Source organism: Crocodylus siamensis, chromosome 1 (assembly GCF_052110815.1).
Source record: "Crocodylus siamensis isolate JL-2025a chromosome 1, ASM5211081v1, whole genome shotgun sequence".
In the NCBI taxonomy this organism is placed as follows: domain Eukaryota; kingdom Metazoa; phylum Chordata; order Crocodylia; family Crocodylidae; genus Crocodylus; species Crocodylus siamensis.
Genome location: NC_143395.1, coordinates 204,155,691 through 204,183,259, shown reverse-complemented (window position 1 = coordinate 204,183,259; position 27,569 = coordinate 204,155,691). Strand labels below are relative to the sequence as shown.

Below are 27,569 nucleotides of genomic sequence, written 5' to 3'. Positions count from 1 at the left end.
CTTGATAGGAAGGAATGCTACTCAAGGTTTCTTACCTCCCCCAGCTTCTCCCTAGTCTTTCTCATGCTGATTACAGAAGCTGGAATTCAATTATCTGTGTCCTTGAAAGGGGGGGGGGATTTGAACTCTTGGCGACCTGTTGTAGTTTCTGGGCATGCTTAATTAGCTGATGCATATTTACCTCTCCGCCCTGTATACTTAAGTAGCTAATTATACTATACATGCGATGTATGTAATGATGTAACTACATGTTTGCTTGTATGAAACGGAAGTAGCTGCAAGAGTTCCGGTGTCTGCACACGTGCTCAGGAGAGAGAAGATAAATTCCACTTGCAAATACCAATGCTTGGTCAGAGTAATCTGAGTACCTGACTCTGCTCTGACCTTTGTTTGCAAACAAATACAACCTTTTATACCGGCTGATGAGTGTGTGTCTGTGATTTTTGCGAGCCTCCAGAGAAACGAACCACAGTTTATGCATCAACTTGACCATAGAAAGAGATGAGGTTGGTCAGACATGACCTGCCCAAAACAAAACTGTTGCCGGCACAAGGTGCCCGAGGGAGGCAACAATTGGGTTCGTTGCCCGGTGTGCGTCACGCCAAATAAACACACTGGGGGAGAAGCAGACAGAGTTTATTTGAGCTCAAGTAAAAGGCACAGGGAGACTGTATTGTCTCAAATCCTGCACACCTAACCCTGCAACAGCGAGATCTTTATACCCCGGTCAGTTTCACTGTCAATGATTTTCCACCAGCTGGCCCCCCTCTTTCTCCCCTTTCCCTCCTCCTTTCTCTCTCCGAGCAGTGCCCTTGCATTCCACAGATAACAGTTTTAGCTCGCCTGCTTTCCAGAAGGACAGGAGATTGCAGGCGCCAAAGAAAGGGTTGCAAAGGTTGGGCAAGGTGGGGCTTTGGCTCATCTGAGCCTGGAGCAGAAGGACTTCCTCGACACTCATGGTCTTCCATCCCTCTGAGTTACCCAGGGTTATGCCCAGTGACACCAACAGCTCCCCCCTTTGAGAATACTCAACAAAGTTTTGGCTGAGTTTTCTCATATTCTGAAGACAAAAAGTGATTGAGTGTTTGAGGATTGGAATCTTCAATGCAAGGGTATAATGAGGCACTTGGGGAGGGGGATGCACAGACTTTGTGCAGGAGGGCGTTACAGCACGCAAATAAGAGGAGAGTAATTAAACATAACACAACACTGGTGATCAGGAGGTGAAGGATGCCCGCTCCTAGGCCTCCGAGGTTGGGCAACCAGCTCCAGAGAGAATCAAAGACAGTGGGTTCACGTTCCTGACTTTTCCACAACTCAAAAGCCTGTTCAGCTGACAAAATGTGTTTGTTTATACCTTGGGAATTTTCTGGGACATAAGTACGACATTCATTCCCAATTAAAGCACATACCCCATCCTGAGAAGCTAAAACATAATCTAGGGCCTGACGGTTTTGAAGAGATAATAAACTAAGTTGATAAATCTCGGAGTTAAGGCTCTTTTCAATAGCTAAAGTGTCATTAGCAAATTTTGTAAGGAACATAGAAAGTTGACGATACAGCTTGGCTAACCGGCCTACTCCATATGCCGGGAGAAGGATCATGCCAAATCGGTCTCCCTCACTAAGAGGTGGCGGAGTTGCATAGAGGGATCTCTGGCGTCTTGGGCGGCCGGGGGGGATGGGTTAAAACTCGAAGAGGAGGGGCAAGAAACCCTATGTAGCAACTTCCATACCAGCCATCAGGTAGCCATTTGTAGGCCGAGGTACCACAAATCCAGAAAGTTTCCCCATTTCCCACCATTCCATTAAGCCCCTCTCGCATTCGACTGGATTGATCTGGTGTAAAGAAAAACAAGCCTTCGCCGGTGTCACAACCAGAGCTATTATACAAAGGCATGGGTATGTTTTGATCAGGAGAGAGATAATATTGGCATGAACTATTGCCGGCGAACCAAGTATGGTTCGTGGTTTCATTTTGAGTATAACAAAGCAGCCCAGGGGGAACTAAACGTAAGCGGATAGGCTGGGGGATATAGGAGTCATTCCACTCTGGCTTCTATGAGGAATTGGAGAGACTGAAAGGAGCCTCTTTGGTACAGTTGCTAGCTAAGTGTGGTCGCCCAGGAGCGATTCCAGGTATGGAGGGGTATACTGAGGGGTTAAAGATAGAGTCATGGTATTTTGTAATATTAATGGCTATTTCTTCCTGGCAGATATCTGACCAGTTACTAGGAATAGCTCGCCATGGGAGTCCTGCAGCGTGATAAGGGATTTGGGAACATATCCAACAGTTAGATATGTTAAACTCACTGGCAAAAGTAACCTTCAATGCTTCGTAGGTGTTTGTAACGAAGTCTGCTGGGTCCCCTCCCCATCCTGCATGTAAAGAGAATGCAGCAGAAGGTAGCAGGAAAAGAAAGCTTACAATGGAAAGGGAAAATGTTACAGTAGTCTTGAAACTTAAACTAGAATTCATACTGTCAATTCTAAACTTTTTCCCTTTTAAATAGCAACTTTAGTCCCAGGTCGTCAGGGGGCTGGACGGTCCACTGTTCCTCAGGTGGAGTAGGCACCGGTTTCAGACGAGAGTGATGAATCCAGTTCTTGTGTCCGTCGACCTTTGCCACTGTGTGGGAAACTAGTAGAACAGTGTGAGGTCCTTTCCACTTCTCTTGGAGGGGCTCATTCTTCCAGGTACGAATGAGCATGGAATTTCCCAGTTGTAATGAGTGGACTGGAGCATCCAACGGAAGAGGCTGCAAGTCTTTAGTATACCTATGGAGAGAAGAAAGAACAGCAGACAGAGAGCACATATACCTTGACAAAATACTACATCCTATTTCCCACTCCCCTGCTAGAACCGGCGTCCCGTTCATAGGCCATGCCCTTCCAAACATAATCTCAAAGGGTCTAAGCCCTAATCTTCCCTTGGGGAGGGCACGGATACGAAGCAAAGCAAGGGGCAAAGCATCGGGCCATCGCAGAGAGGCCTCCTGGCAGATCTTTGATAGATGACGCTTGAGGGTCTGATTTGTACATTCTACTACACCACTAGCTTGTGGTCGCCATGCAGTGTGGAGTTTCCAGGGGATCTGTAAGGCATCTGAGATGTTTTGGATGATCTTTGAAGTGAAATGTGTTCCGTTGTCAGATTCCATCCACTGGGGAAGTCCGAAGCGGGGAATAACTTCCCTGACGAATTTTAGAGCTACAGTCTTGGCTGTACAATTGCGACATGGAAAGGCTTCAGGCCATCCGCTGAATCGATCTATTATAACAAGGAGATACATAAATCCTTGAGTTCGGGGAACTCAGTAAAGTCTATTTGCCAAACCAGTTCGGGGCCTGGAGTAGGTTCCAAAGTGGCTGGAGGTGCTGAGAGACTGGGTCGAGGGTTATTCTTTTGACAAATCGAACAGCTGGCCTGTATTTGGGAGGCCAGAGGTCGAAGTCCAGAGGTTAGAAAATATTTGTTCACCAACTGAGTGAGAGCTTCTTTTCCAGCGTGTGTAGTTTGATGTAGCCGTTGCAACACCGGCTGGGTCAGGCTCTTTGGTAGGAGGATCCTCCCGGCCGTGGAGCAGAGCCATCCCTTCTTTTCTTGGAGACCAAGCTTGTCGGCTAGTTCTTTTTCTTCATACGAGTACTGGGGATCCGGGAGCTCCCCCACTGATGGAATGAGAGCATGCATAGGGATGTCAGCAGGTCTCGGTGTCCTCAGGGTGGCAGCAATTTTAGCTTCTCTGTCTGCCCGGGCATTACGTCTTGATCCTCTTTCTGATGTGCCTTACAGTGCATTACTGCCACTTCCGAGGGAAGTTGAACAGCTTCCAAGAGTCGGAGAATTTGGGGTCCATGCTTCACTGGGGAGCCTTGGGCTGTCAGCAGTCCCCTTTGTTTCCATAGGCCAGCATGGGCATGCAGTACTCCAAAAGCATACCTAGAGTCGGTATAGATGTTGACTTGTTTCCCTTTTGATAGTTCTAGCGCCCGGGTCAGGGCCACCAGTTCAGCAAGTTGAGCAGATGTTCCGGCGGGCAAACCCTTGGCCTCAACAACATCATAGAGGGTCACAACAGCATAACCTGCCCTCCTTTGCCCTTCTACAACAATGCTACTGCCATCAGTGTACCACTCACAATCAGCATTCAGAAGTGGCTGATCCTGTAGGTCTGGACGGCTGGGGTACTGTGCATCTATGATGTCTAAACAATCATGCTCTTGTTCTTCCGTTTCAGGTAAGAGAGTAACCGGGTTGAGGGAGGGGCAGGGCTGCAGAGTTACTTCAGGGTTCTCCAACAGCTTAGCTTGGTACCGAGCCACTTGAGCCTGGGTGAGCCAGAGACCCCGCTTCGCGTCCAGCAGAGCCTGGACCATATGTGGGGTATACACCTGCACGACTCCTCCCAGCGTTAACTTTTCAGCTTCCTCAAGTATTAGGGCAGTTGCCACAACTGCTCGTAAACACACTGGCCATCCCTTGGCAACTGGATCAAGCTGTTTGGAGAAATAAGCAACGGGACGTTTCCATGCCCCCAACAATTGAGTAAGCATTCCCAGAGCCATCCCTTTTCGTTCATGCACATACAATTGGAAAGGTTTAGAAAGGTCCAGTAACCCCAGGGCGGGGGCTTCCATTAGTTTCCTTTTTAGTATCTTAAATGCCTTGTCGGCTTCTGGAGTCCAATAAAAGGGGTCATGGTCTGCCCCTTTCACACAGTCATATAGTGGTTTTGCCCATAGTCCAAATTCAGGGATCCATATTCTGCAAAAACCTGCCATGCCGAGGAACGCCCTGAGCCGCTTATGATTGCTTGGGATGGGAACCTGGCATATAGCCTCCTTTTGCTCGCTTGAAAGCTGACGCTCCCCTTATCTTATGTGAAATCCCAGGTATCGTACTTCGGGTAGAGCAATTTGAGCTTTATTTCGAGCCACCCGATACCCTCGAAGCCCAATAAAGTTCAGGAGGCTTACCGTGGCGTTAAGGCAGGAGTTTAAATCTATGGCAGCAATTAATAAATCATCCACATATTGTAACAAGAGAACTTCATGCTCATTATTCCACTCCTCCAAGTCTTTAGCTAAGGACTGGCCGAAAAGGGTAGGAGAGTTCTTAAATCCCTGGGCTAATACTGTCCAACAAAGTTGTTTCTTAACCCTCTTTCTGTCCTCCCATTCAAAAGAGAATATCTCCTGAGAGGGGGGGTCAACTGGAATCGTAAAGAAAGCGTCTTTCAAATCAAGAACTGAGAAATGAGTATACTGCCCCCCTACGGAGGCCAGCAAGGTATACGGGTTTGGGACGAGGGGATGAATAGTTTTAACCCGTTCGTTAACCGCCCTTAGGTCCTGCACCAGTCGATATGTGCCATCAGGCTTCAGTACCGGCAAGATAGGAGTGTTCCAGGCTGACTGACACTCTCGCAGTATGCCGTACTTTAGGAAACAGTCTATAGTCTCCTGCAGTCCCTCTCTGGCTTCCCTTTTGATTGGGTACTGCTTGATTCGTACTGGACCTTTTCCTGGCAGTAGTTGGATATTAATGGGGTTTGATGTGTAGCCTTTCCAGGGACCCCCTCTGCCCACACCAAAGGGTATACCTGGTCTTCCCACTGGTTCCACTCCGGGGGAGCGTTCATGGCTGAGAGTTCAACCGCGAGGGTCATTATCCATGCATTTTCAGGGGGCAATGTGAGGGTTATTTCATCCTGGGTAAAATGCAGTGATGCACCTAATCGACAAAACAGGTCTCGTCCTAGCAGGGGTGTTGGGCAATCTGGAAGGTAGACCAATTTGTGAGAGAGAGCCCGGTCTCCCAGAGCACATTCTGCAGGAGCATACACTGGGCACTGAGTCTTTTTTCCCGTGGCACTCACCACAGTGAGAGAGTCCGCTACGGGAAGTTGAAGAGGTTGATTTAAAGCGGTCCGTGCTGCCCCGGAGTCTATCAAAAAATCAATTTCTGAATTTCCCACCCGCATTTTTACTCGGGGTTCCAGGGGTGGGGTGGTCCGTTTCCCCGACACCCCTACTCCTGTCCTTCACCTGTCATTACAGGAGTGCAGTCTCTCCCTTTCTCTGGGCAGTCATTCTTCCAGTGTCCCTCTTGCCAGCATAAGGCACACTGGTTCCATCCCAGGCGTCTTTCTTGTGGGCCAGGGCGCCCGCACCCATGACCCCTTATACCTCTGCCTCTCCCACCTTCTTGTGGCCTTTCTCTGACTCCAGCCTGTACTGCTGCTACTAGCATTCTAACTTGTCTCTTGTCCTTTTCTCCTTCTCTGAGAGTATACGCCCTGTTTGCAGTTTCCAGGATTTGTGCTACAGACATACCCATTAAGTCTTCCTTCTTTTGTAACTTCCTCTTTATATCAGGGGCTGCACGGCTGGTAAAAATACCCTTTATAATTGCCTCCATCGCCTGATCATCAGGGTCTGCATTGGTATTTTGCCGAATGGCATCCCGGATGCGCTGTAGGAATGCAATGGGACTTTCCTTCGGCTCCTGTACTATTTCATATGGCTTTGCCCAGTTATTATGTCGGACAGCCGAGTGCCTGAGCCCATGCATAAGTAGTTCTTTGTAAGAGGTAAGACGGGTATGATCCACAGGATTGTTAGGGTCCCATCTAGGGTCTGCTAGGGGAACCACATCTGCCAGAACAGGAACATTGACAGGATCCCTTTCATGCCTCTGCTGTGCTTCCTCCCTTGCTTTGGAAATAACTTGATTCTGCTCTACTTCAGATAATAAGGTTCACCTAAGGACATTACAGTCGTCCCAATCAGGCTTGTGACTAGCTAAACATCCCTCAAAGACAGAGATAAACTTACTCGGGCTAGTTGAAAATTCTCCAGCCTGTGCTTTAAAAGCCACCAGGTCCACTGGGTTAAAAGGTACATGGGTGTATACTTGCATGGTCTGGGCTGCACGCCCATCTGCCCCAGGCTGGGCTATTACAGTTTCAGTAAGTAAAGGATAAAATCCCACTGAGGGAGGGATCTCTGGGACTGGGGGCATCTGACCTTTATATGGTGGAGGTGTTAAAGCCGAAGGGGACGCCGACTCTGGCATTACAGTAGTGCGGGGGGGAATGCTGAGACTCAACACTAACAACTATTGATCCTGTCGGAGTCAAATTACACTTCTGCAAAATATCTGTCTTGTTCCATAAAGCCATAAACAATTGTGCATACAAATGTTCATTCCACTTACCCGTCTGCTGACAAAACAGGAGTAATTGGAGAATTGTATTGTAGTTAATTGACCCTTCTGGAGGCCACCTTTCCTGATCCTCCAGTTGATATTGAGGCCATTCCACTGTACAGAACCTTTTAAGATCATTTTTAGTCATTAGATCTGACTTAAACAGTTTCCAATTAGTCAGAATGCATTCTAAGGGTGTACACCGTACCCTGCCAACTGTACTCTGTCCCTGCCCATACTCTAGGGAGACACTGGGCGTCCCCAGGTCCTACAGGGAGACACTGGGCATCCCCAGGTCTTAACAGACAATGCTCTGAGCTTATCCTACCTTATCCAAGGGACCGGTTTCACACCGTCGCCCACGATCGCTTCTCCACTATTAGAGCACGTTGCACCGTTGTGCCCTCCGGGGTCGATCAAACCACGTCTCTGCCGAGGCCCCCGATGAAACCACCGGTACGCGCTGGGCATCGGTTGTTGCCGCAAGTCATCGACCCCAGGAGGGATCTGGGCAAGGCGAAATGTTAGCCTCGAGCCCCATGTTGGGCGCCAAAACTGTTGCCGGCACAAGGTGCCCGAGGGAGGCAACAATTGGGTTCGTTGCCCGGTGTGCGTCACGCCAAATAAACACACTGGGGGAGAAGCAGACAGTTTATTTGAGCTCAAGTAAAAGGCACAGGGAGACTGTATTGTCTCAAATACTGCACACCTAACCCTGCAACAGCGAGATCTTTATACCCCGGTCAGTTTCACTGTCAATGATTTTCCACCAGCTGGCCCCCCTCTTTCTCCCCTTTCCCTCCTCCTTTCTCTCTCCGAGCGGTGCCCTTGCATTCCACAGATAACAGTTTTAGCTCGCCTGCTTTCCAGAAGGACAGGAGATTGCAGGCGCGAAAGAAAGGGTTGCAAAGGTTGGGCAAGGTGGGGCTTTGGCTCATCTGAGCCTGGAGCAGAAGGACTTCCTCAACACTCGTGGTCTTCCATCCCTCTGAGTTACCCAGGGTTATGCCCAGTGACACCAACAAAACCATGTTGGCTATCCTTAAGCATCATGCTTTCTATCAGTCTCTCACAAACGGACTTCTTGATAATTTTTTCCAAAATTTTACCCAGTATTAAGGCCAAACTGACCGGCCTATAGTTTCTTGGACCCTCCCTCCTTTCGTTCTTAAAGATTGGCACTACATTGGCCCTTTTCCAGTCTTCTGGGATCTCTCCTGAGCACCATGAGTCTTCAAATACCTTCACCAACAGTCTTGCAATTACTCCAACCAATTCCCTCAGCACTCTTGGGTGCAGTCCATTTGGTCCGCCAACTTGAATACACTCAGCCGCTCTAAGTACTCCCTCACTAGTTTGACACTGACCATTAGTTGGCAATAATCTCTCCCCGCCACATCCATCCAGTGTCCGACTAGGCTCTGTGCAGCACCCCCAATTACCCTGAAGTACCCATATTCTTGGCAAATGCCCTCTACCCACTTAGTCCAGAGTCGGGCACGTACTCTTTCATTAGTGCAATGTGTCTGAAACAAGCCTGGTCTTCTTTGGTTTGGCTTACCTCCTCCCCACAACCCATGCCTCTACAACCCTTCCCATTATAGCAGACAGACATGGATGAAAATTCATTTTAATTTCACGAAAGAATCTACTTTATTGTCAGTAACCAAAGCAGAACTGAAATAATGCAGGAACACAATGCCCACTCCCTGATTTCCTACAGAAGCAGTAGCACTAACAAATAAAAACCCATCACCCATCATAGGCCCTTCTCCCCCCCGCCCCCCATCCCACCTATGTCTCACCCTCCCCTTCGTCCCTAAAGCATAGTGGCACATTCTTTTGCTTGCTAGAGTAGGGGCACCCTTCACTCGCAGGCACAGTGGCTGTCTCTGAGGTTGTCACTATGGGGAGCTGGTCATGGATAGGGGTTTCTATGAGGGTCAGCTCATGGTTTGGGGCATGCACAGTGGATGTCGCATGGGTGATCCGGGGTGGGGGGGCAGGTCATGAATGGGATCCGGGGTTACACAGCTAAGGAGCTCCTCTCTAAACATGCCCTCCATTCACTAGGTCTGGGATATCCTGACAGCACTGTCTAGCCAGGTCAGAATTCCCTTGTGCTGGCCATGATGTCATGGTGAGCTGCTGCCTCTTGCTCTTCAACCTTTCTATACACCTCCTGGAGTTTGTCCCACTCTTTATCAGTGAACCATACTTGTAATTCCAAGGCTGCCACCAAAGCCTCCATCATGAATTCTCTTGACCATCGCAGCCTGAAGTGGTGTTCATGCATTCACTCAGATCTGGTCTGTGCTGATGTCCATGCTTCAAGCACATGCATCAAAAATCCAGCGGATGCAGTAGCTGGTAACAGGAATGGGGAAAAAAATGGTATTCGTGGTAAAAAATCTCATCCCTGCTCCCTGTAGTGGATGGAGTATTGGTGATCACCAAACAGCATCCCTCCCACTTGGCAAATGAATGCAGCCACGCACAAAGGATGATTATCCAGGAACCCAGCTATCTCCCCAGTCCACCAAGGAGTTCATTGTACATCTCTCAGCAGCACAAATTCCTGCTGCTAAATGAATTAACACTTCTCCCCCCACCAAGCAAGGTGGGCACAGCACGTCCAACCCCATGTAAATGAAACATCATGTGACTGCAAGCAGTGGACATATTTGCTGCTTACAAAATTAACACCCTGTCTCCCACCTCACCGCATTTGGCCTTGGCACAAAAGTGGAGCTAGATCCGTGTAAGCCCCAGTCACCCAAACTGATCTAATGCTCCTTCCCTGTAACTTAGCAGTCCCTAGGCATAGATCCTTGGGCATCTCCAGTACCAACACCGATTTTTGGGTCTCTGGAATTCCTGGCATATCCCACAATTCTGGGGACAGTGCTATCATGGAATCCAATGCATCCTCCTCCTCTGGGTTTTGTCGGTAAGGCATCGAGGAGAGTGGGGTCATGGTTAAGACAACTTTGTCTCTGCTGTCCCCATCCTCCAGCTGCTGCAAGCACTCACTTTCTGCCTCTGACTGGTTGCCTGAAGGCTGTGCAGTGCATGTTGCACTGCCTGCTGCAGTGGCAGGACAATCTCTGAACTCTTGCAGGCTAGGTGATTCTGTGGCCTCCTGCACCCCTGTCATTCCAAAGGATCAGTGGTAAGCATCACCTGCATCCTTCACAAGAATGCAGGACAGCTGCTCATAGAATGGGGCTATTGTATGTCCTAGGCCCGAACAAGAATTCTTGTCCATGGCTCGATGGAAAGGGCCTTCATCTTGCTGCAACTGTGCCCAGTCCTGAGTGTGGCTGTGCACCTTAATTTCCTGGGTAATGGCTGCATAGACTGGTTTATTTAATTGATTTTCCATCTGCGCCAGAACTTTTTGTTCCCCCAAATATCAATCAAATCTGCCAGTTCTTCTGTCCCTTTAAGCACACACCCTCTCCTCCCCCTCCACCCTCACGCTCCCCCCCCAGCAACACTGTCCAAACTATCAGTTGCTCCATTGTGCTTCTAGGGGTCCATTTGGCTTGGGATAGGGAGAGAATTTAGGGTTCATTCATTCAGTCTTCTGCTCACTGCCTGCCTTTTTTCTGCTGAGCACTTGACACATTTCAGGGGTAATCCCCAAAAAACCTAAAACCCCAAGTTTTTAGAGGAGGGATGGTTACAGGAATCTGGGGTGTATAGGAACTGAAATGTAAAGAGCAGGGCAGTTAATGTTGTTAATGTTAATGTCCCTCCCTATTCAACAATCCTTAATTTGGGGCTTGGTCATTTCAGTGTTCTGCTCAGCGCTTATCTGTTTTCAGCTGAGCACGGTATCGAAAGCCAGGTGTAGGGAGATTTTAGACATTTGTGACTGTAATATTACCTACCGGTTCTGGTGCCTGGATGTCTGGCATAGCTCTTGATGTGCTAATGGAACCTATTCAAAAAGTATGGGGACCTCACACCTACATTTCTTCCTTGGCTTCTGTTGGGTTGGGGGTGTTTGTTGGGGTCATACTTTGTGGAGAGTTTATTTATTGTTCTGCTAAGCACTGTTATCTGCAGCCCTGGGCAGATCACAGGTTTCTGAGGTCATTGAACACCCCAGGGTTTTAGAGGAGGGGCGGTTACAGGAACCTGACGTGTGTAGGAATTGAAATGTAAACAGCAGGGCTGCTGTACTGCTAATTACCCTACTCAACAGCCCTACCTATTCAACCCCCTTAGCACAAGCAGGTAATGCTCTGAGGGAAAAAGTAACTGTTGTGTCCTGCATAACAACATGTCTTTGATGAATCCTGATGGGATCTTCAAGGAGAACCAAATGCTGTTGGACACTCTGGAGGTGTCCAACTGCAGAATGGAGGCACTCAATAATGTAGAGCTCCTGCTACTGAAGCCAATGCAGGCTATGATGGACCTTCTACAAAAGCACAAACACAGGGTAGCAGCTTCTCAGGCCTTGCTGTACCAGCCAATGGACCATAAGCTGGAGTCAGAGAACCAAGAGGAAGCTGTGAATCTTGAGGCTGACAGGGTTCTGTGGATCAACCTACAAAGCAACAATTGCAAGGTCTGGACCCATGCAAACAGCTCTGACTGGTGGGAGCACGTTGTACTGTCAACTTAGGATGATCAACCATGGCTTGAGAGCTTCCACGTGAGCAGGGACACATTTGTGAACATAGTCTTACTGCTGTCACTGCACACTGAGTGCCAGGACACAGTCATGTGTCACCCCATCACATCAGAAAAGAGGATGGCCATAATGAAACTGGCCACCCCCACCAGCCTGCACTTCATTGAGAACCAATTCAGCGTGGCTCCCTGCATGGCCAGGATGGTGATACATGAGGTATGCCAGCTACTGCAGAGCATTGTGGTGAACCCCAGGGAAGTTGTGGAAGGCTTCAAGACCATGGGGTTCCCTAACTGTGTGGGTGCACTGGACAGCGCACACATCCTGATCCTATCTCCATCCCAGGGGAGCCAGTCATTCACCCACAGGAAGGGATTTGCCTTGGTGATCCTCCAGGCCATAGTTGATTACCAGTTAGGCTCTGGGAGTGGCGTGAGATGCATGAGTGCAAGCCTGTCATGGCCCTGCACCCTGAAGCCCCCCAGCAACCCCCAGCAGCTATGGAGCACCCTGCTGCCCCCAGCACAGCTAGAGGTAAGCAGGGCCCATGGGGGGAGGGGAGTAGTGTAGCTTAGCTGTGGGGAGGCAGCTGAGAGGAGCTGAGGAGCGTCTCACCCTGCCCCAGCTACTACTTGGCCCAGCCCCCCAGGGAGCCACATGACTGGAGCCTTGCAAACAGGGCACACAAACAGCTGTGCTTCTGGGCCCAGTGCGTAAGTTAGTGTGGGAGTTTGCACAGGAGGGTGAACAGGGGGCCCGAGGCTCTGCCAGTGAGCCCCTAAGGTATGTAGTCCTATCTGTAGCCAGACTCCCAGCGACACAATGTGGATGGGCACATGCCACACCCTGAGGGTCCCCTTGGAGTCTGCAGCGTCCCTCTCTGGCACCTCAGAGGTTTCCACCCAAGTGAAACCCATGGTTCTGGGCTGCACGCAGAGGGAGCCTCTGGCTCTCAGCCATGGGGGCTGCCTGGCATGTTTTCAGGCACATGGGACCAGGAGCATGGCCACCTCCCCTTTCGGGGTTTGCTCTACTTTGGAGTCTCTGGTCTGCCACATAGAGAAGCTCCAGGCCACAGTCCAGATACTACATGCCATCAGGGATGGTGAGCAGGAGATAGACTCCTACTGCTAGGCCCTTCACCCCCTGGAGGCAGAGGGTAGATCAAGATTACCTTCCAGGACAAGGGAGAACTTGGGGATCTCCCATACTGTCTGGCCAGAAGGTTGGACCAAGGTGGTCAATGGCCCCAAGGCCTGCTGCATGAAGGTCCCTGGCCCTCTTGAGCTTTGAAACAGGTACAAACCTCTTGCAGCCCCAGTAGAGTCTGCAAAGCTGCCAGCTCCTGCTGGCAGTGCAGGCTCACCCACAGCTACCATCCTTGCTCTCCCTAAGGCCACTCATCGAGTGGTCATCATGGGAGACTCCCTCCTGAGGGGAACTAGCATGATCTGTTGCCCCAACCCCTTAGCCTGGGAGGTCTGCTGCTTCCTGGGAGCTCATATCGAGGACATGGCTGAGAGTATCCCTAAACTCATCTGGGCAACTGACCACTATGCTCCTTATCCATGTGGGCACAAATGACATGGCTCAGAGCAATCCCAGCCAGCTCATGAAGTGCTACCAGGCATTGGGAGCGAGGCTTAAGGGGTTGGGGGCACAAGTAGTGTTTTTCTCAATCTTCCCAGTTTTGGGCTATGGGCTGAGGAGGGAGAGGAGGATCAAGGTAGTCAACCAAAGACTGCAGTGCTGGTGTCATCATGAAGGCTTCGGCTTCCATGATCACAGTCCACTCTTTGGTGAGAGAGGCAGTGGTCTGATAGGGAGAGACAGCCTCCACCTCACTGTGCTGGGGAGGAGTCTCTTCTCAGTCAGACTGTCTGACCTGCTCGACCGGGCTTTAAACTAAGCCCACTGGGGCTTGGGGGGATTACTGCCACTGCAAGCCCACTGGGCAACCTTTGAAAATCCAGCAGGCTAAGGCACTTAAGGGAATCCACCCCTACCCTAGCCCCAGAATGATCTGTAGGGAAAGCAAGGGCCCCCAGTGAGACACTTATGTGCCTCTACATCAATGCCAGGAGCCTGGGGAATAAACAGGAGGAACTGGTCCTCCTGCTAAACAAGAATGACTATGATCTCATAGGTATAACACAGACCTGGTGAGACTCCATCTATGACTGGGCCACAGGTATAGATGGCTATACCCTGTACAGGAGAGATCATGCAGATAAAAGGGGTGGGAGTGTAGCTCTCTATGTCAAGGACAGCTACACATCCCTGACACTGGCACCCAGGAAGGATGACTGGAGACCCTCTGGGTTAAAATACGTGGGGACCGTGGCACAGGGGACACCATGGTAGGAGTCTACTACAGACCTCCTAACCAGAAATAAGAGCTGGGCTAGCAATTCACCAAGGAACAACTGGTTGAGGCTGCATGCTCTTGGTGCATGGTTGTCATGGGAGACTTTAACTACCCGGACTTCTCATGGGAAGAGCACTCAGCCAAATGTGATCAGTTGCAAAGCTTCCTCACGTGCGTGGACAAGTTCTACCTGACTCAAGAAGTCTATGGGCTGACAAGAGGTAAAGTGTTGCTGGACCTGGTACTGGGGATGATCTCATCAGTGACATAAGTATCAATGGAAAGCTGGGTGATAGTGACCACGAGCTGATCACCTTTACTATCCATCGTAAAGCTGGTAAGTCAGTCAGCAATGCAGAAGTCCTCGACTTCAGGAAAGCTGACTTTGACAAGCTCAGGAGGCTCATTGTTGAGGCCCTAAAGGACCATGACTCAACAGAAAGAGGAGTCCAAGAGGAGTAGTTGCTCCTCAAGGGAGCGATCCTGACAGCATAAGGGATGGCCATCGCATCTTGGAGGAAGGGTAGCAAAAGGGCACAACAACCCCCTTGGCTCAGCAGGGAACTTGAGGACCTCTTACGCCTAAGATGAGAGACTTATAAAGGATGTAAAGCTGGAATGACCACCAAGGAGGAGTACTCAGCACTGGTCCGTACCCGCAGGGAGTGGATCAGGAAAGCCATGGCTGCAATCGAGCTCCATCTGGCTTCACATACAAAGGATAATAAAAAGTCCTTTTTCAGATATGTAGGAAGCTGGAAAAAAAGCAGGGGGTAACTTTGGACCCCTGCTGAATCCAATGCGACAACTGATAACAGACACCCAGGAAAAAAACAACTTGCTTAATGGCTACTTCATGTCAGTCTTTCATGAGCCCAAAGTGACTGCCCTGCCTAGCATGGCATAGGATGGCCAGGATGAGGGCATATTTATGCCCAGCATCAGTGTAGATCTAGTAAAGGAATGTCTTGAGAGGCTGGACAGCTTCAAGTCAGATGGTCCTGACAGATTACACCCTAGAGCACTCAAGGAGCTGCCAGGTGTCATAGCCCAACCATTGGCAAAAATTTGTGGCACTCAGGTGAAGTACCTGAAGACTGGAAGAAGGCCAATGTGGTACCCATCTTCAAGAAAGGATGGACAGTAGAACCCGGGAATTACAGGCCAATCAGTTTGACCTCAATCCCCAGTAAGATTCTGGAGAAAATTATCACAGAGACCTTTCTTGATAAACTGGCTTATGGCAACATCCTGAGGGACAGACAGCATGGGTTTGTCACGGGTAGGTCTTGCCTGACCATTCTCATCTCCTTCTATCGCCTGGACAAGGGAGAAGAGATTAACATCATACATCTGGACCTTAAAAAAGCCCTTGATCTGGTATCCTATGACCTCCTCATAAAAAAATTTGCCAACTGTGGCCTTGGCTACACCAACAGTCCAAGGTTGGACCCAAAGAGTAGTAGTCAGTGGTAGCGAATCCTTATGGCGCTCTGTGACCAGTGGTGTCCCCCAAGGCTCTGTCCTCAGACCGGTTCTCTTTAACATCTTTAGCAACGATGTGGACATTGGTGTCAGAATCACACTGATCAAGTTCTAAACCTTGGAGCATAGCATCCACACCTGAGGACAGGCTAGTGATCCAAGCTGACTTGGATAAACTTAGTAAGTGGGTGGATACAAACCTGATGACATTTAATACCAATAAATGTAAGGTAGTACACCTCAGGGGAAAAAAACCCGCAGCATACTTATAGGCTCAGGAGTGCTATGCTTGCTAGTGTGGAAGAAATCAAACTTCGCGTTGTGGTTGAATCAGAACTGACAGAGCCAGCTTCTCTTTATTTAAGGCTGTACTGTGATCACAGGGAGAATTCACCCACTTGTCTGTTTCAAAGGATTTCTCAGACTCTCTACGGTTACAAGCGTCTTTATATTTAAGACAGAGAAAGAGATAAAAAATATACCTTGGAGAAACAAAACAATAGTAAATTACACAGAAATTTAGGAAGTTTACTTAAACTATCTATGCACAGGGCAAGATATCAAGATAACCTAAGAATAACCCAAGGTGTTCACGATTCCTTATTTCAGAACATTTAACTGAATTAAGCAGTATCAGCACTTCTGGTCTTTGTCTGTTTTTCTAGTCAAGTAAGCTAATTACTTCTACACTAGGAACACAGTTGAAAGACTTGGGGGTCATGACTGACTACAAGATGAACATGAGCCACAATGCGAAGTCGCAGCTGGTAAAGCACACAATACTCTGGCTTGCATTCATAGATGCTTCTCAAGTAAATCTCAGGATGTCATCCTCCTGCTGTACTTGGCCTTGGTAAGGCCACAGCTGGAGTACTGCATCCAATTCTGGGCTCCACAATTCAAGAAGGATGTTGAGAAGCTTGAGAGAGTCCAGAGGTGAGCCATGCACACAATCAGACAGAAAGAGAATAGGCCTTATGAAGAGAGGCTGAGAGGCATGGGACTCTTCAGCCTGGAAAAGCCACTTGGAAGTCTATGTATATAATGTCGACCTTCTCTCCCATGTCCAGATGACAAGAGACCTGTTCATAGAAGAAGATGAGATTGGTAAGACAAGACCTAAACACGATAAAGCCATGCTGTTGTTTAGAATCTTACCCTCAACGAGCATATCGCATGTAGATTCTTTAATGAGTTTTTCCAGAATTTTCCCTTGGTTGGCTGTTAGGCTGACTGGCCTATAGTTGTCCAGGTCCTCCCTCTTCCTCCTCTTGAAGATGAGCAGTGTCACTGTTGGCCCTCTTCCAATCCTCAGGGATCTACCCTGGGTGCCATGATTTCTGAAAGAGTTTTGCCAGGGGTTCCTTAGCAAAACCCCATTTTTCTTTTTTTTTTCTTTTAAAATGCATTCCCTCCCCTTTCCCAACCATTTCTGACATTTTCTTTCCCTCTCTAGTCCCTGTAGATAAGTATAAGTGAGCTAAGACATAGGATAAGCTTCAGCATTTTATTTTGGTAGCAAGTTGTATTTGTTTTATTTTTTCTCCTTCTTTATATTGTATAATTATTATGTTTATATTGATTTTTTACTGTTCCATATACTAACATATGTAAGTTAGCATAAGTTATGTCAAGTTTCCATTTTGTTTGTCACGTCTCCATCCTGTCCCCAGGCCCGGTTGTGTAACCCATGACTCACACTTACCCCTCCTATGTAACTTGGCTCCTGAATGAATGGGGATGAATGAGGGTGCTTGAGAGACAATGGCAGTACATCTAAAAATAGCTCCCTCTGAATGATCAAACAATCAACACCAATACCTGGACCAATGACCCAGCCCTTGGAACCACCCTCAGCATTCAAGAAACAAAAGATGAGGCAACCCACTATTGTGCCAGGCTGCACATGCTCAGTAAGAACACCTGGAGCCCTCGGAAACAGGACTGACCTTGCCTGGACAAGCCCTCCCCATAGGAGATTAGAGGTAATTTGCCCCATAAAAGGGGTAGTGAAGACTGACTCCTTGGGACGCCCTCTCCATCTGGACCAGCACCACGCCACACCACCTATCCACCCAGAGGCCCTGCCGGCGACCCCCTTCTGGACAACACCTACTGGACAAGGACCCCTTTCCAGCCTGCATAGGTAGCTATCACCCCCCACCCCCTCTTCAACCAAGGACTTGGACTCTGCTTCTCTTCCCTACCTGGACTCCAACCCTTCCACTGAGTCTTTTTCTCCTGCTGCCATTGTGAGTGCTTGCATGTGTGTGTGTGTGTGTGTGTGTGTGTGTGTGAACCAATAACTTCATAGGGCTGTGTAGTGTGTTGTCTGTTTAATAAAACTGTTATTTGGACCCCTAAGTTGGGTTTTGCTTTACTATGGTTTGGCCCTGCTGCAATCTCTGCTTCTCACCCCTCTAACTTCCCCAGCTCACTCACCCAGCTTTACCCTGCCAGACCTATTTTTCCTGTCCCAGCACACACCCCTACAAAGCCTATGTGTGGCCCAGCAGTAGTACAGGCAGTTTGGGATACAGCAGCAGCTATTCATGGTTGACAGAATACTCCCTGTGGAGTGCTGCACTCCCACTTGGACACCAGATGCTGCTGCTGTGAACTGTCTGTTGGAGCTTCAGTCAAATTGTGGCTGCTCAGTGTTTTTACTGAGTGCTAAAGTTTTTTTTACTTACTTTACTGATGGCCATTTTCAGCCTGCTTTTTTAAATTTTTTTAACTGACAGTCAGTAAATTTACTGACAGTTGGCAGTGGTCTAGGAAGAAGGTCCCAAGACCCTGTCCCTGTTCGCAGAGCTGTTTCTGCACACTGACCAATGGCTGCCTAAAGCAGAACCAGTGGCAGGACATCCTCTATTTGCTACCTTACAGAGACTGCCTGCTCAGGGGATGGATTTTTTGGATCCCATTGTAAGCTACCTATCTCCCCCTGCAGTTGGCTGTACAGGGGTCACAGGTGCTTTACTCAGGGTTCTGGACTCATCTTTAGCAACCAGGAATCTAAATGGAAGCAGCAACAGTCCCTAAATCTGAAAAGCCAAAATTCTTTTCCAAATATGCCAAAACATCCCCTATTTAAATGGCTATGTTTCATCCAGGAACTAAGGAAATGTTATGCTCAAGAGTTAATCCCCATGTGTATTTCAAATAACATTGTTACATAAGAAGCAAAACCACAATGATGCAGTCAGCTGTAGCCTTTGGAGTAGAGATTGCACTTCTGTGCACTTGAAAAAAATAACTCATGGAAAATAACAGAGCCATAAATATTCTGGTTTTATTTACTGAACATGATATGCACTGTGTAGTTGCTTTAGCACAAATTATTACTGCAACCTCATATCTGTCCTCCTAATAGGAGTTTTATTTGATGGCTTCCACATGTGTAGCAATCAGCAACTGGTAACTGGCACTAGTCTGTTCTTGAGATCTGATTTGTATAAAGCCAAAACTGGAAAAATGTAAGCTACAAAATGACAAGGGATGGATATCGCTGATGATATGTTGGAGCTTCATAAAATATGGATTCTTTTCAGAAATGTGTTAAATGGCATTTAATTATTTATTCTACCAAACTAAATTTTATAATGTTGTGATAATGCTGGGTTACGCTTTTTAATCTTAGTGGCTGGATGTTATTTAGGATTCTGTGGGTTGTCTCTATTTGGATGTTGGTGTCAGCAACGGTATTCTTTTGATACAATAGTGTTTACTCCCCTGAACATGGCGGGACTCAAACCACAGGTTTTTTGCTTATGTTTGCAAGACTCTTTTTAGCCAGCTGTCAACCCCAAAAACTCTCTTGATATTTTCTGAGGGTCATGTTGCTAGTGTTTCTCTGGCTGTCTTAGGAGGGTGATGGGGGCTTCTATTCTGCTATTTGCATCTGCTTCACTGGTGTTCCTGATGTTGCTTTCTCTCTCTCACACTGCTGTATTAATACCCAGCCCTATGTGTTTCCTTGAAGCCCTAGGGAAAGCTCTTGGGGCTGCATGACTCAGCTCCTGCTCTGGCCTTGTATGCAGCCTGTATTTTGGGCAATGGCTGCTATTGTTTCAGCTCTCTGTGCCACAGAGAAATTCCATTGCATTTTACCACCTTCCAAGTCCTAAACACATCATATTCAATGCAATGTTACTCAACCCCCAAAATCACAGATGCATCTACTGTGAACAATTTTAAACTTCTTATTTTTGTCAAATATGACTTTGCTATACTGTGGGCACATTTACATGAGACGTTTACTGTAGAGCTGCCTAAATAACTCCACAGTAAATGTCTCAGTGTTTACACGTATGGCCCTGTTAGGCAGCAGTAAACTAATAAACTCCACAGCAGGGTAGTACTTGTAAATTCAAGGCTGATGCCAGGGGACCCCTGCCAGCCGGGGCTACTCTGACCCAGCTCAGAGTGATACAGTCCTAGACACACATTTAAATGACATGCCTGGGAGCAATAAGCTCTGGTGCAATAAGCTTCAGTGTTTATTGCTTCACATTAATTGCATGTGCAAACACACTTTTTTTTCAGTATTTCTGTAGCATTGGAGTAGCCAACCTGCAGCACAGTGGCACAGACAGCCTTGGATCGGGGGTAAAGGCAATGCAGTGGCAGATAGGGTTGGGAGCAGAAAGCAGAGCCAAAGATTGACATAGAGTGTGGAGTAGGGAACTGAAAGGACAGCAGAAGATTGGGCAGAGGAGGGGAACTGGAATGGCATTCAGGGAGGGGGAGAAATTAATCTGTAGTGTTTTACCACAAGAGTAACCCACTGTTGCAGAGTAAGTACTGCAGATACCTAAAGAACCAGGCAAATGCTTGGTAAGTATTACTAGTTTTTCCACATATCCTTCAACCAGCTTGTGTCCAGTCTGTCTGATCCAGACTGAATCAGCTAACTCTCTTCCAAACCCCAGTCTCAGCCAGGCCCTAGGAAAATCATATAGTAGTTGCATCCAATAAAACTGAGCTGTAGGACTGAGTGCAGATTAATACCAGTATAGGCACTGGTGCTGCTCCCCTAGCCCTCCTGGTGGTCTCACAAACACTCTTTGGGGTGGCAGAACAAAGCTCTGCAGTGCTCAACATAACAAAATCCTTTGGACCAATAAGTACCTGTCCTATACTATATTTTTGAAGGCTCTCCTGTCCATCCATTCCCACCTCACTCTCCCAAAGAAAAGAAAGCAGGTATTCAAAATGATTTTATTTACCTATCATAGAATCATAGAAAATTAGGTTTGGAAGGGACCTTGAGAGGGCTGGCAAGCGGGGCCATGGATAAGGGCCAGGACACCAGGGTTCTATCCTGGTTTTGTGGGGGTGGGAGAGGACTGCAGGGAGCCCATGAGTCAAATCCATCCAGCTGGCCTCACATCGGCAGCTCTGCTGAGATTTTCTGACCCAATTCCTCTAACCCAACATCCCCACCTTCCCTAAAGAACGCTGTACTTGTCACACAAAGCCGAGTGAAAGCCACAGAAATGTTCAAATTAACTGCAGTTACTTGTGGTTAACTGAAATTTTCCCATGCCACCTGGCTTAATTTCCCCCAAGTCCTCCTGGAAGTCCCCACACCAGGTAACTTAATGGGGGCTATGGCTTTCTCACACACCCCCATCCAAATCCCATCTTGGGGTGGGGTGGTGGAAGAGAGCTATGACTTATGGCTGTGGAAAGGCTGGAAGCCACAGCATAGAATGACCAGGAGGGAGGAAGCAAACAGTTATATATATTAATGAGGAGAAACAACATGTCAACATACAGCGGGGCTAGGTGTAGAACAAATGTTCGTGAAGGCACAGGTTACAAGTGAGGTTGGCCTGCTGTCGGTCTGCATTTGCTTAACTCTGTGATTGCCTATTAATTACCACTGTTAATATGTGCTCATCCATTGGACAATTTGACTTTTTGGGTGGAGTGGGGTCCTCTTCTGCACTGTGTTGCTTCATCATTGCAGAAGCTCATAATAAGACCCAAAGGTGCTCCAGCACCAACTCTCCAGATCTATGGTCTTAAAAAGCTGTCTCCCTGTTCCTTTAGAAAGCAAGCATCAGTGCAGTTCAACCAGGTTGATGCCAGTGGATGCAGCCCAGCTAGCTGGCTCCATAATACAACCACAGCCCCCCAGCCTTCTCCAGAGAGGGCTGGACATTTCACCAGAACCAGGTGAAAGCCATGGAAAGGTTCAATTAACCAGTTACTTACAGTTAATTGAAAATTTCCTATGCTACCTGGCCTCATTTTCCTCAAGCTTCACTGGCCTTCCCATGGCCAAGCAGCTTGATGGGAAGCTGTGGCTTTCCTCCATAACCCACCTCACTGTGAGGCTGTGGAGAGGATGAAAGCCTGAGTGTGTAGCTGCTGGCAGAGAGGAGGGGAATGCAAAACGTGCTCCTGCCTTGTTAAACCTCCTCCTGGTGGCTGCAGCTCTGCAGTGGTAAGGGAAGCTGGACCATGGAGCTGTTGGGAGGGAAGTCAGGGCAGAGGGAGCCTGAAGCTTTTCCCTCTCCCGGTAGCTCCGTGCTCTAGATTCACCTACCAACATGGAGCAAAGCTGCCAGGAAGATGTTTAGCACAGCAGGAGCATGGAGCTGCCTGCCTGTTGGCACTGGATTTATGACCCAGATACCTTGTTTTGAGTGGACCCAAAACCCTCAGACCAACCATGACCTTTCTATTTGATAATAGGCAAGTTTTACTGATACACAGTGATAGCAGATAAGAATAATGCAAACAATTCTGTATCTACCAATCGTAGGGCTGTCATCAGAGGGAAGGTACATCTAGCCAGTACGCAAGCTTCACCCTGAAGTTCTCTCTTGCATGTCAGATGTCAGAAGCCTGGAGGTCAGAGGTCAAGGCCCTCCTCCCAGTGGGTTGGATGAAATGGGCTGGTGTTGTGCCCTTTGTCCATGATGGCCTCAAGTTTCCCTCTTGGGGATCCCCTGCTTCTCTGAAATCCCTTCTTTTGTATCCTTTCCTCCTCCTGATGACTCTTCATCTTTGGCCATCACTGATTGGTCTCTCTGTGGTCATCATACTGTCCATGTTCTGCCCTGTCAGCATATTCCTTTGTTTCACAAGCCCATCACATGCATACATCCTAATCTGGGCTTTCCCCATCTTCTCCTAATTTGGTCTGTTCCCCAAAACCAGAAATCTCAAGGGCCCTGCAGTTGGGCACTGTGACCTAGTGCCACCTTATCTTATGTTATGAAATAGTGTGGTACATATCTTTAATTTCCCAGCCTGTGTGTCTGCTTGCTGTCTGCCTATCAGATACAGTGGGCCTTGAGGAAACTTTCACAAGCAAGCTTTTTAGAAATCAATTAACCATTGCCATTGCCCTGGACCATTGTTCTAATACATATATACTTTACAAGACAATTCCCAAAAGCAAACCTCTAAATATCATTTTCTAGCCCTCTCTGCCATGCTAAATCCCTTCCCTCTCACTCTGCTACTAGTGGTTCCATGCTCCTGCCTCTACAACTCAGCTTCTAGAGGCTCCAGGCTGTGGCTTCCAGCCTCTCCACAACACAGCCCTCTCCCACACCCCAACCCCAGGACAGGAACAGAGGGGTGCTGTGGAAGGATTCTATAAACCCCATCTAGCCACCTGGCCAGGGCATAGATGATGCGGCTAAGGGGAAATGAGGTCAGGCAATGAGGGAAAATTCCAATTGACCATGGTTAACTGAACTTTTCTGTAGCTTTTGCCTAGCTCCAGGCAGAATGTGCAGCCCTCTCCTAGGAAGCCTGGGGGTGTAGAATCAGGCCGGGGGGCTGGGATCAGGTCAGAAGGGTTCAACAGAGCAGCCTGACATGGGGCCAGATGGCTTGACTCAGATCAGGGGCTCTCCACAGCACAGCCCTCTCCCACTCCCCCCACCTCCCAGGACAGAAACAGTATAGAGCCTGTGAAGGGAAGCCACAGTCCTCCTGCTTCTCCACCCCCCAGTAACTCTATGGTGAGCACTGGCAGGGCCCTGCCTGCTCCTGGACAGTACCACCCCTTGGGCAGTAGAGCTTGGTGGATAGATTGTCCATGGAGCAGGGTGGGTTGGGGAAGCTGAGCATAGTGCATCTTGGGATTCTGGAGGACTCAAATTGCTCACCTTATCTTTGTGGGAGAAGACTGATGTTACCACAACACAACTAGGGTAGTATGACTCAGAGACACTCCTTGACTAAGTGGTATAAATGTGAGATGCTCAGAGGACACCTACAGTGGGTCTTCCTATTTAATATAAAGGTACTCACATTTTAAGTACTTTTGGTGTGGCATAAGGGCAATGGATAACAGTATCCTTTGTTAACTTCAACAAATCACTTCCAATTTGCACCAGCTAGGGATCAGAAATTTTGGGGGGCAATGGCATCACAATGGCTTTTCTGAGAAAGTAGATGCTTGGAGAGTCCATTGGTGTCTTTTACAATTTATTTAAAATTTCGCCTTTTCCTAGGTAAATGACAGAGACTGAAAAGATTATATGGATCATGTGTGAAACAGATTTTATCAACAGCCTCCTTGTCTAGCCAGATCTGGAAGGTCCCTGTATAATGCTTCTGAGCCTTATCTGCCCTGCCATTACAGCCCTTCCTCTCTACTTTCCCTTTAATCCCTATTGCATCCACTGTTGATGGACATCAGCCCTTCTTTCTTGCCAGACTGTGCAGTCCTGCAGTCTCTCCTGGAACTCTGTCCTTCTCTCCTTCACATTTCTTCTGTTTGTAAAGCCCCAAACACTCATGACTTCCTCTAGATACATTCACTTCTGTGCCCTTTGGACAGATTCTATAAAGTCATAGGATTAGAAGGGACCTCAGAAATCATCTAATCTGACCATCTGCACAAATGCAGAAGGCACTGTCCCTAAACCATCCCAGATAAATGCTTATCCAGCTTATTGAAGGAGATTCAATGACTTCCCTGCACAATTTGTTTCACTGTCCTACTGTTCTGACAGCCTGGCTGCAATTTAATCCTATTGCTTCATTTCTTGCCCCCTGCAACAAAGGAGACCTATTGTTCTCCCCCTTTTTTATGACAGCCTTTCAAGTACTTGAAAGTTGATGTCCTATCCTCCCACCTTCATCTTCTTTTCTACACTTGATCTTAGCCAAAAGGCCAAGTACTAAACACAGCCAGCTCCCACCCTTTTTCTCCTACAGTTTGCCTTCTGTCCCTTTTATCATCTTTACCACTTAACTCCTCATTTTCCCATCCTCCTCATTTTTCCATCTCTCTCTTAAAATGCAGAGTCTAAAACTGCACACAATACTCTATCTGAGGCACAACCAACACTAAATAGATTGGTACCATCATCTCCAGCATTTTGCATACAGAGGTCCCATTCATTTAGTCTAAAATTGTAGCCACCAGAAAAGTAAATGCATCACCTTCAATGTGTGATGCAACATGATCCCCCAGATCCTTCCTGGAAACACTCCTGATGGTCAATCACAGCCCATTCTGTGTTTGTGCATTAGGTTTTTCTTCCTAGATGTAGCACCTTATACCTGTCTTTGCTGAATTTCATTGTTTTGCTTATTTCCCAGGTGTACTGTTTATCAAGTTCCTGTTGTTAATCAAGTTTATTTAGTTCCTCTTATCTTCCAGAATTGTTTGCAACCCCTAGTAGTGTTGTCATCTCCAGACCTGAATGGGAAACTCTCTATTTCAGTATCCAGATCTTTAATGCAAACAGTAAGCACCACCTGAACCAGAGCAGATCCCTGTGGAGCCACACTTAAAACCTCCTGCTGTTCTGACATTGATATATTTAGTTATTCTTGTGGTTATTCAGTCAATGATGTAGTTATTTAACAGTAATACTAGCAGGCCTACATATCTTCAAGTATGCGATGCTCATGTCATTTCCTACATCCACCAATGCAGTTACCCTGTCAAAGAGGGAAAAATTGGTTAATTGGTTCTTAACCAATTCATATTGGATGCAATATTCACCTCTTTGCCCCTCCAGGTGTTTAGGAATGCACTTTTTAAAATTTGCTTCAGTAACTTCTCAAGTAGGGTGACTGGTCTATAACTTACCAGTCCTTCCTTTTTCCCATTTTTAAAGATGGGCTTTCCATTAGCCCTCCTCCTGTCCTCAAAGACCTTGCCAGTAGTCCACAAATTTCCAAATATTATTGCCTGTGACTAACATTTTCTTCAGCAGCTCAGAATAATTTCCTAAGGCTCTGCTGACTTAATTTTATTCAAATTTGTCCAAAGCTCTCTGACATACTATTTACCATGATCCTTAACCATTTTACTCAAATATAAGATGACCATCATTATAAGATAATGCCCCAACAATTAGATTCTATATATATGGAAAATTCACAAATTTGTTACAATTTGCCAGGTATAGAATCTAATTATTGGAGGTTTGTCTAGAATTTGTCCCTCTCCCACTGCTACAGCAGGAAAAGTATATCGGGGGGAAGACAGGTCTCTTAACTTCCCCCCAATTTCTTCCCCCTGCAGCCTCTTCCCCAAGTCTTTATTATCAGAACCTGCCCTCCCTGAACACATAGAAGTAAGGAACAAATTTGAAGAAACTGACCTCCAAACAAGCACAGGTGTAGCAATTTGCATATAGTATCCATAGACTTCACTCATACAGAATTGATATGTCACCTTTTTTGAAACTATTACATGCTTTAGCATTAGTACTCCATAAACACACTTTTAAGCAGCACTTTAGCACTTACTTATATATAGCACAAACTATACATGATATTAGTCCAAAGCCAAACACATATCATTTACCATATAGCTCTTTGGGCTGGGCCCCACCAAAGTCAACAGTATTTCAAGCAATGGTGACCCCTCAGCTCAGCAATGCTCAGTATATGTGTGTACTTCAGATACCCCTCACAAAGGATCAATGTGCTAATTAGCGCCCCCCCCCCATGACTGGAACCAAGTGTTCCTGTCATGAGTCCTGGGATGCTCCAAAAATGTTTATGCAAATGAAGCATAGGCAATCTGGTTTGGCTTCACCTCAAAGAGGACAGGGACACACTAGACAGGCTGAGAAAATAACCAACAAAGGGATTCTAGGTGAACTGTCTGGGGCCTTGTTTGATGTTCTCCAGACATTTTAGATGCAGGGGGAAAACAAGAATCATTGGAAGTGTTTAAGAAAGGTACAGCTCAGCTGTGGGAGTGAAGAGGAAATAAAAATGTATAAAGTGTAGTGGCTCACCATGACTTGAAATAGAGCTGGCACGGGGGGGAAGAGGGAATGACTGTGCTTAATGGGTGCTATGGTATATCTTATTTACATGGGTTATATTAACATATCCTTGTGGTAAGTTATCCTCAGTATATTTGTCCAATATATGCTATCTATTTTATAGTCATGCTCACTGTTGGCGGTATTTAATCAGCTTCATACTTGGCTTCTATTGCTGATCACATACTGTTTGGGGCAGTAGTTTAATGATAGATGATATATTTAATGAGGTTTCCTTGTGTGAGCGTAAGATGAAAGACTTTTTTCCCCATGCTAATGGGACAAAAAAACCCTCAGCTTGTATTTGAGTAAATACAGCCTTTATAGAATCTTGTTGAACTTAACTTTGCTTGCCAGTTGTATCACATTTTCTGCCTTTGCTTTCCTGACTTAGTTCTGATGTTCTCACTATTCCTTGGCCTACTTCCTTTCCTTTCTTTCCACTGGGTATATGCTTCTCTCATTGATTTTAAGATAGCAAAAAAGTTCTTTGTGTAGCCACATCAGTTCCATGGGCTTTTCTTATCATCCCTCCATGTTGGAAGACAAGATTGTTTGGGAAAATCTAATATCTTTTATTAGACCA

At 47.2% G+C, this 27,569-nt stretch overlaps 1 protein-coding gene across 10 annotated transcripts in view; it reads right to left on the bottom strand.

Moving 5' to 3' along the window:
• Window positions 1-120: 120 nt before the first annotated feature.
• Window positions 121-27,569, bottom strand: part of LOC149873921 (uncharacterized) — a 102,325-nt gene continuing 74,876 nt past the window's right edge. For 2 of the 10 annotated variants that reach the window (XM_090053012.1, XM_090053021.1), the window contains 3 exons: window positions 9,431-9,579; window positions 7,541-7,844; window positions 121-2,777 (listed from right to left, as the gene is read on the bottom strand). In XM_090053012.1, the coding sequence (XP_089909138.1) occupies window positions 2,489-2,777; window positions 7,541-7,844; window positions 9,431-9,482 (645 nt within the window). In that variant the 5' untranslated portion in view covers window positions 9,483-9,579 and the 3' untranslated portion in view covers window positions 121-2,488. Of the gene's footprint in view, window positions 7,845-9,031; window positions 9,580-15,992; window positions 16,796-16,871; window positions 17,054-24,029; window positions 25,641-27,569 lie in introns of those variants that run through there. The other 8 variants (XM_090052996.1, XM_090053005.1, XR_016443096.1 and 5 more) reach the window with 7 other exon arrangements.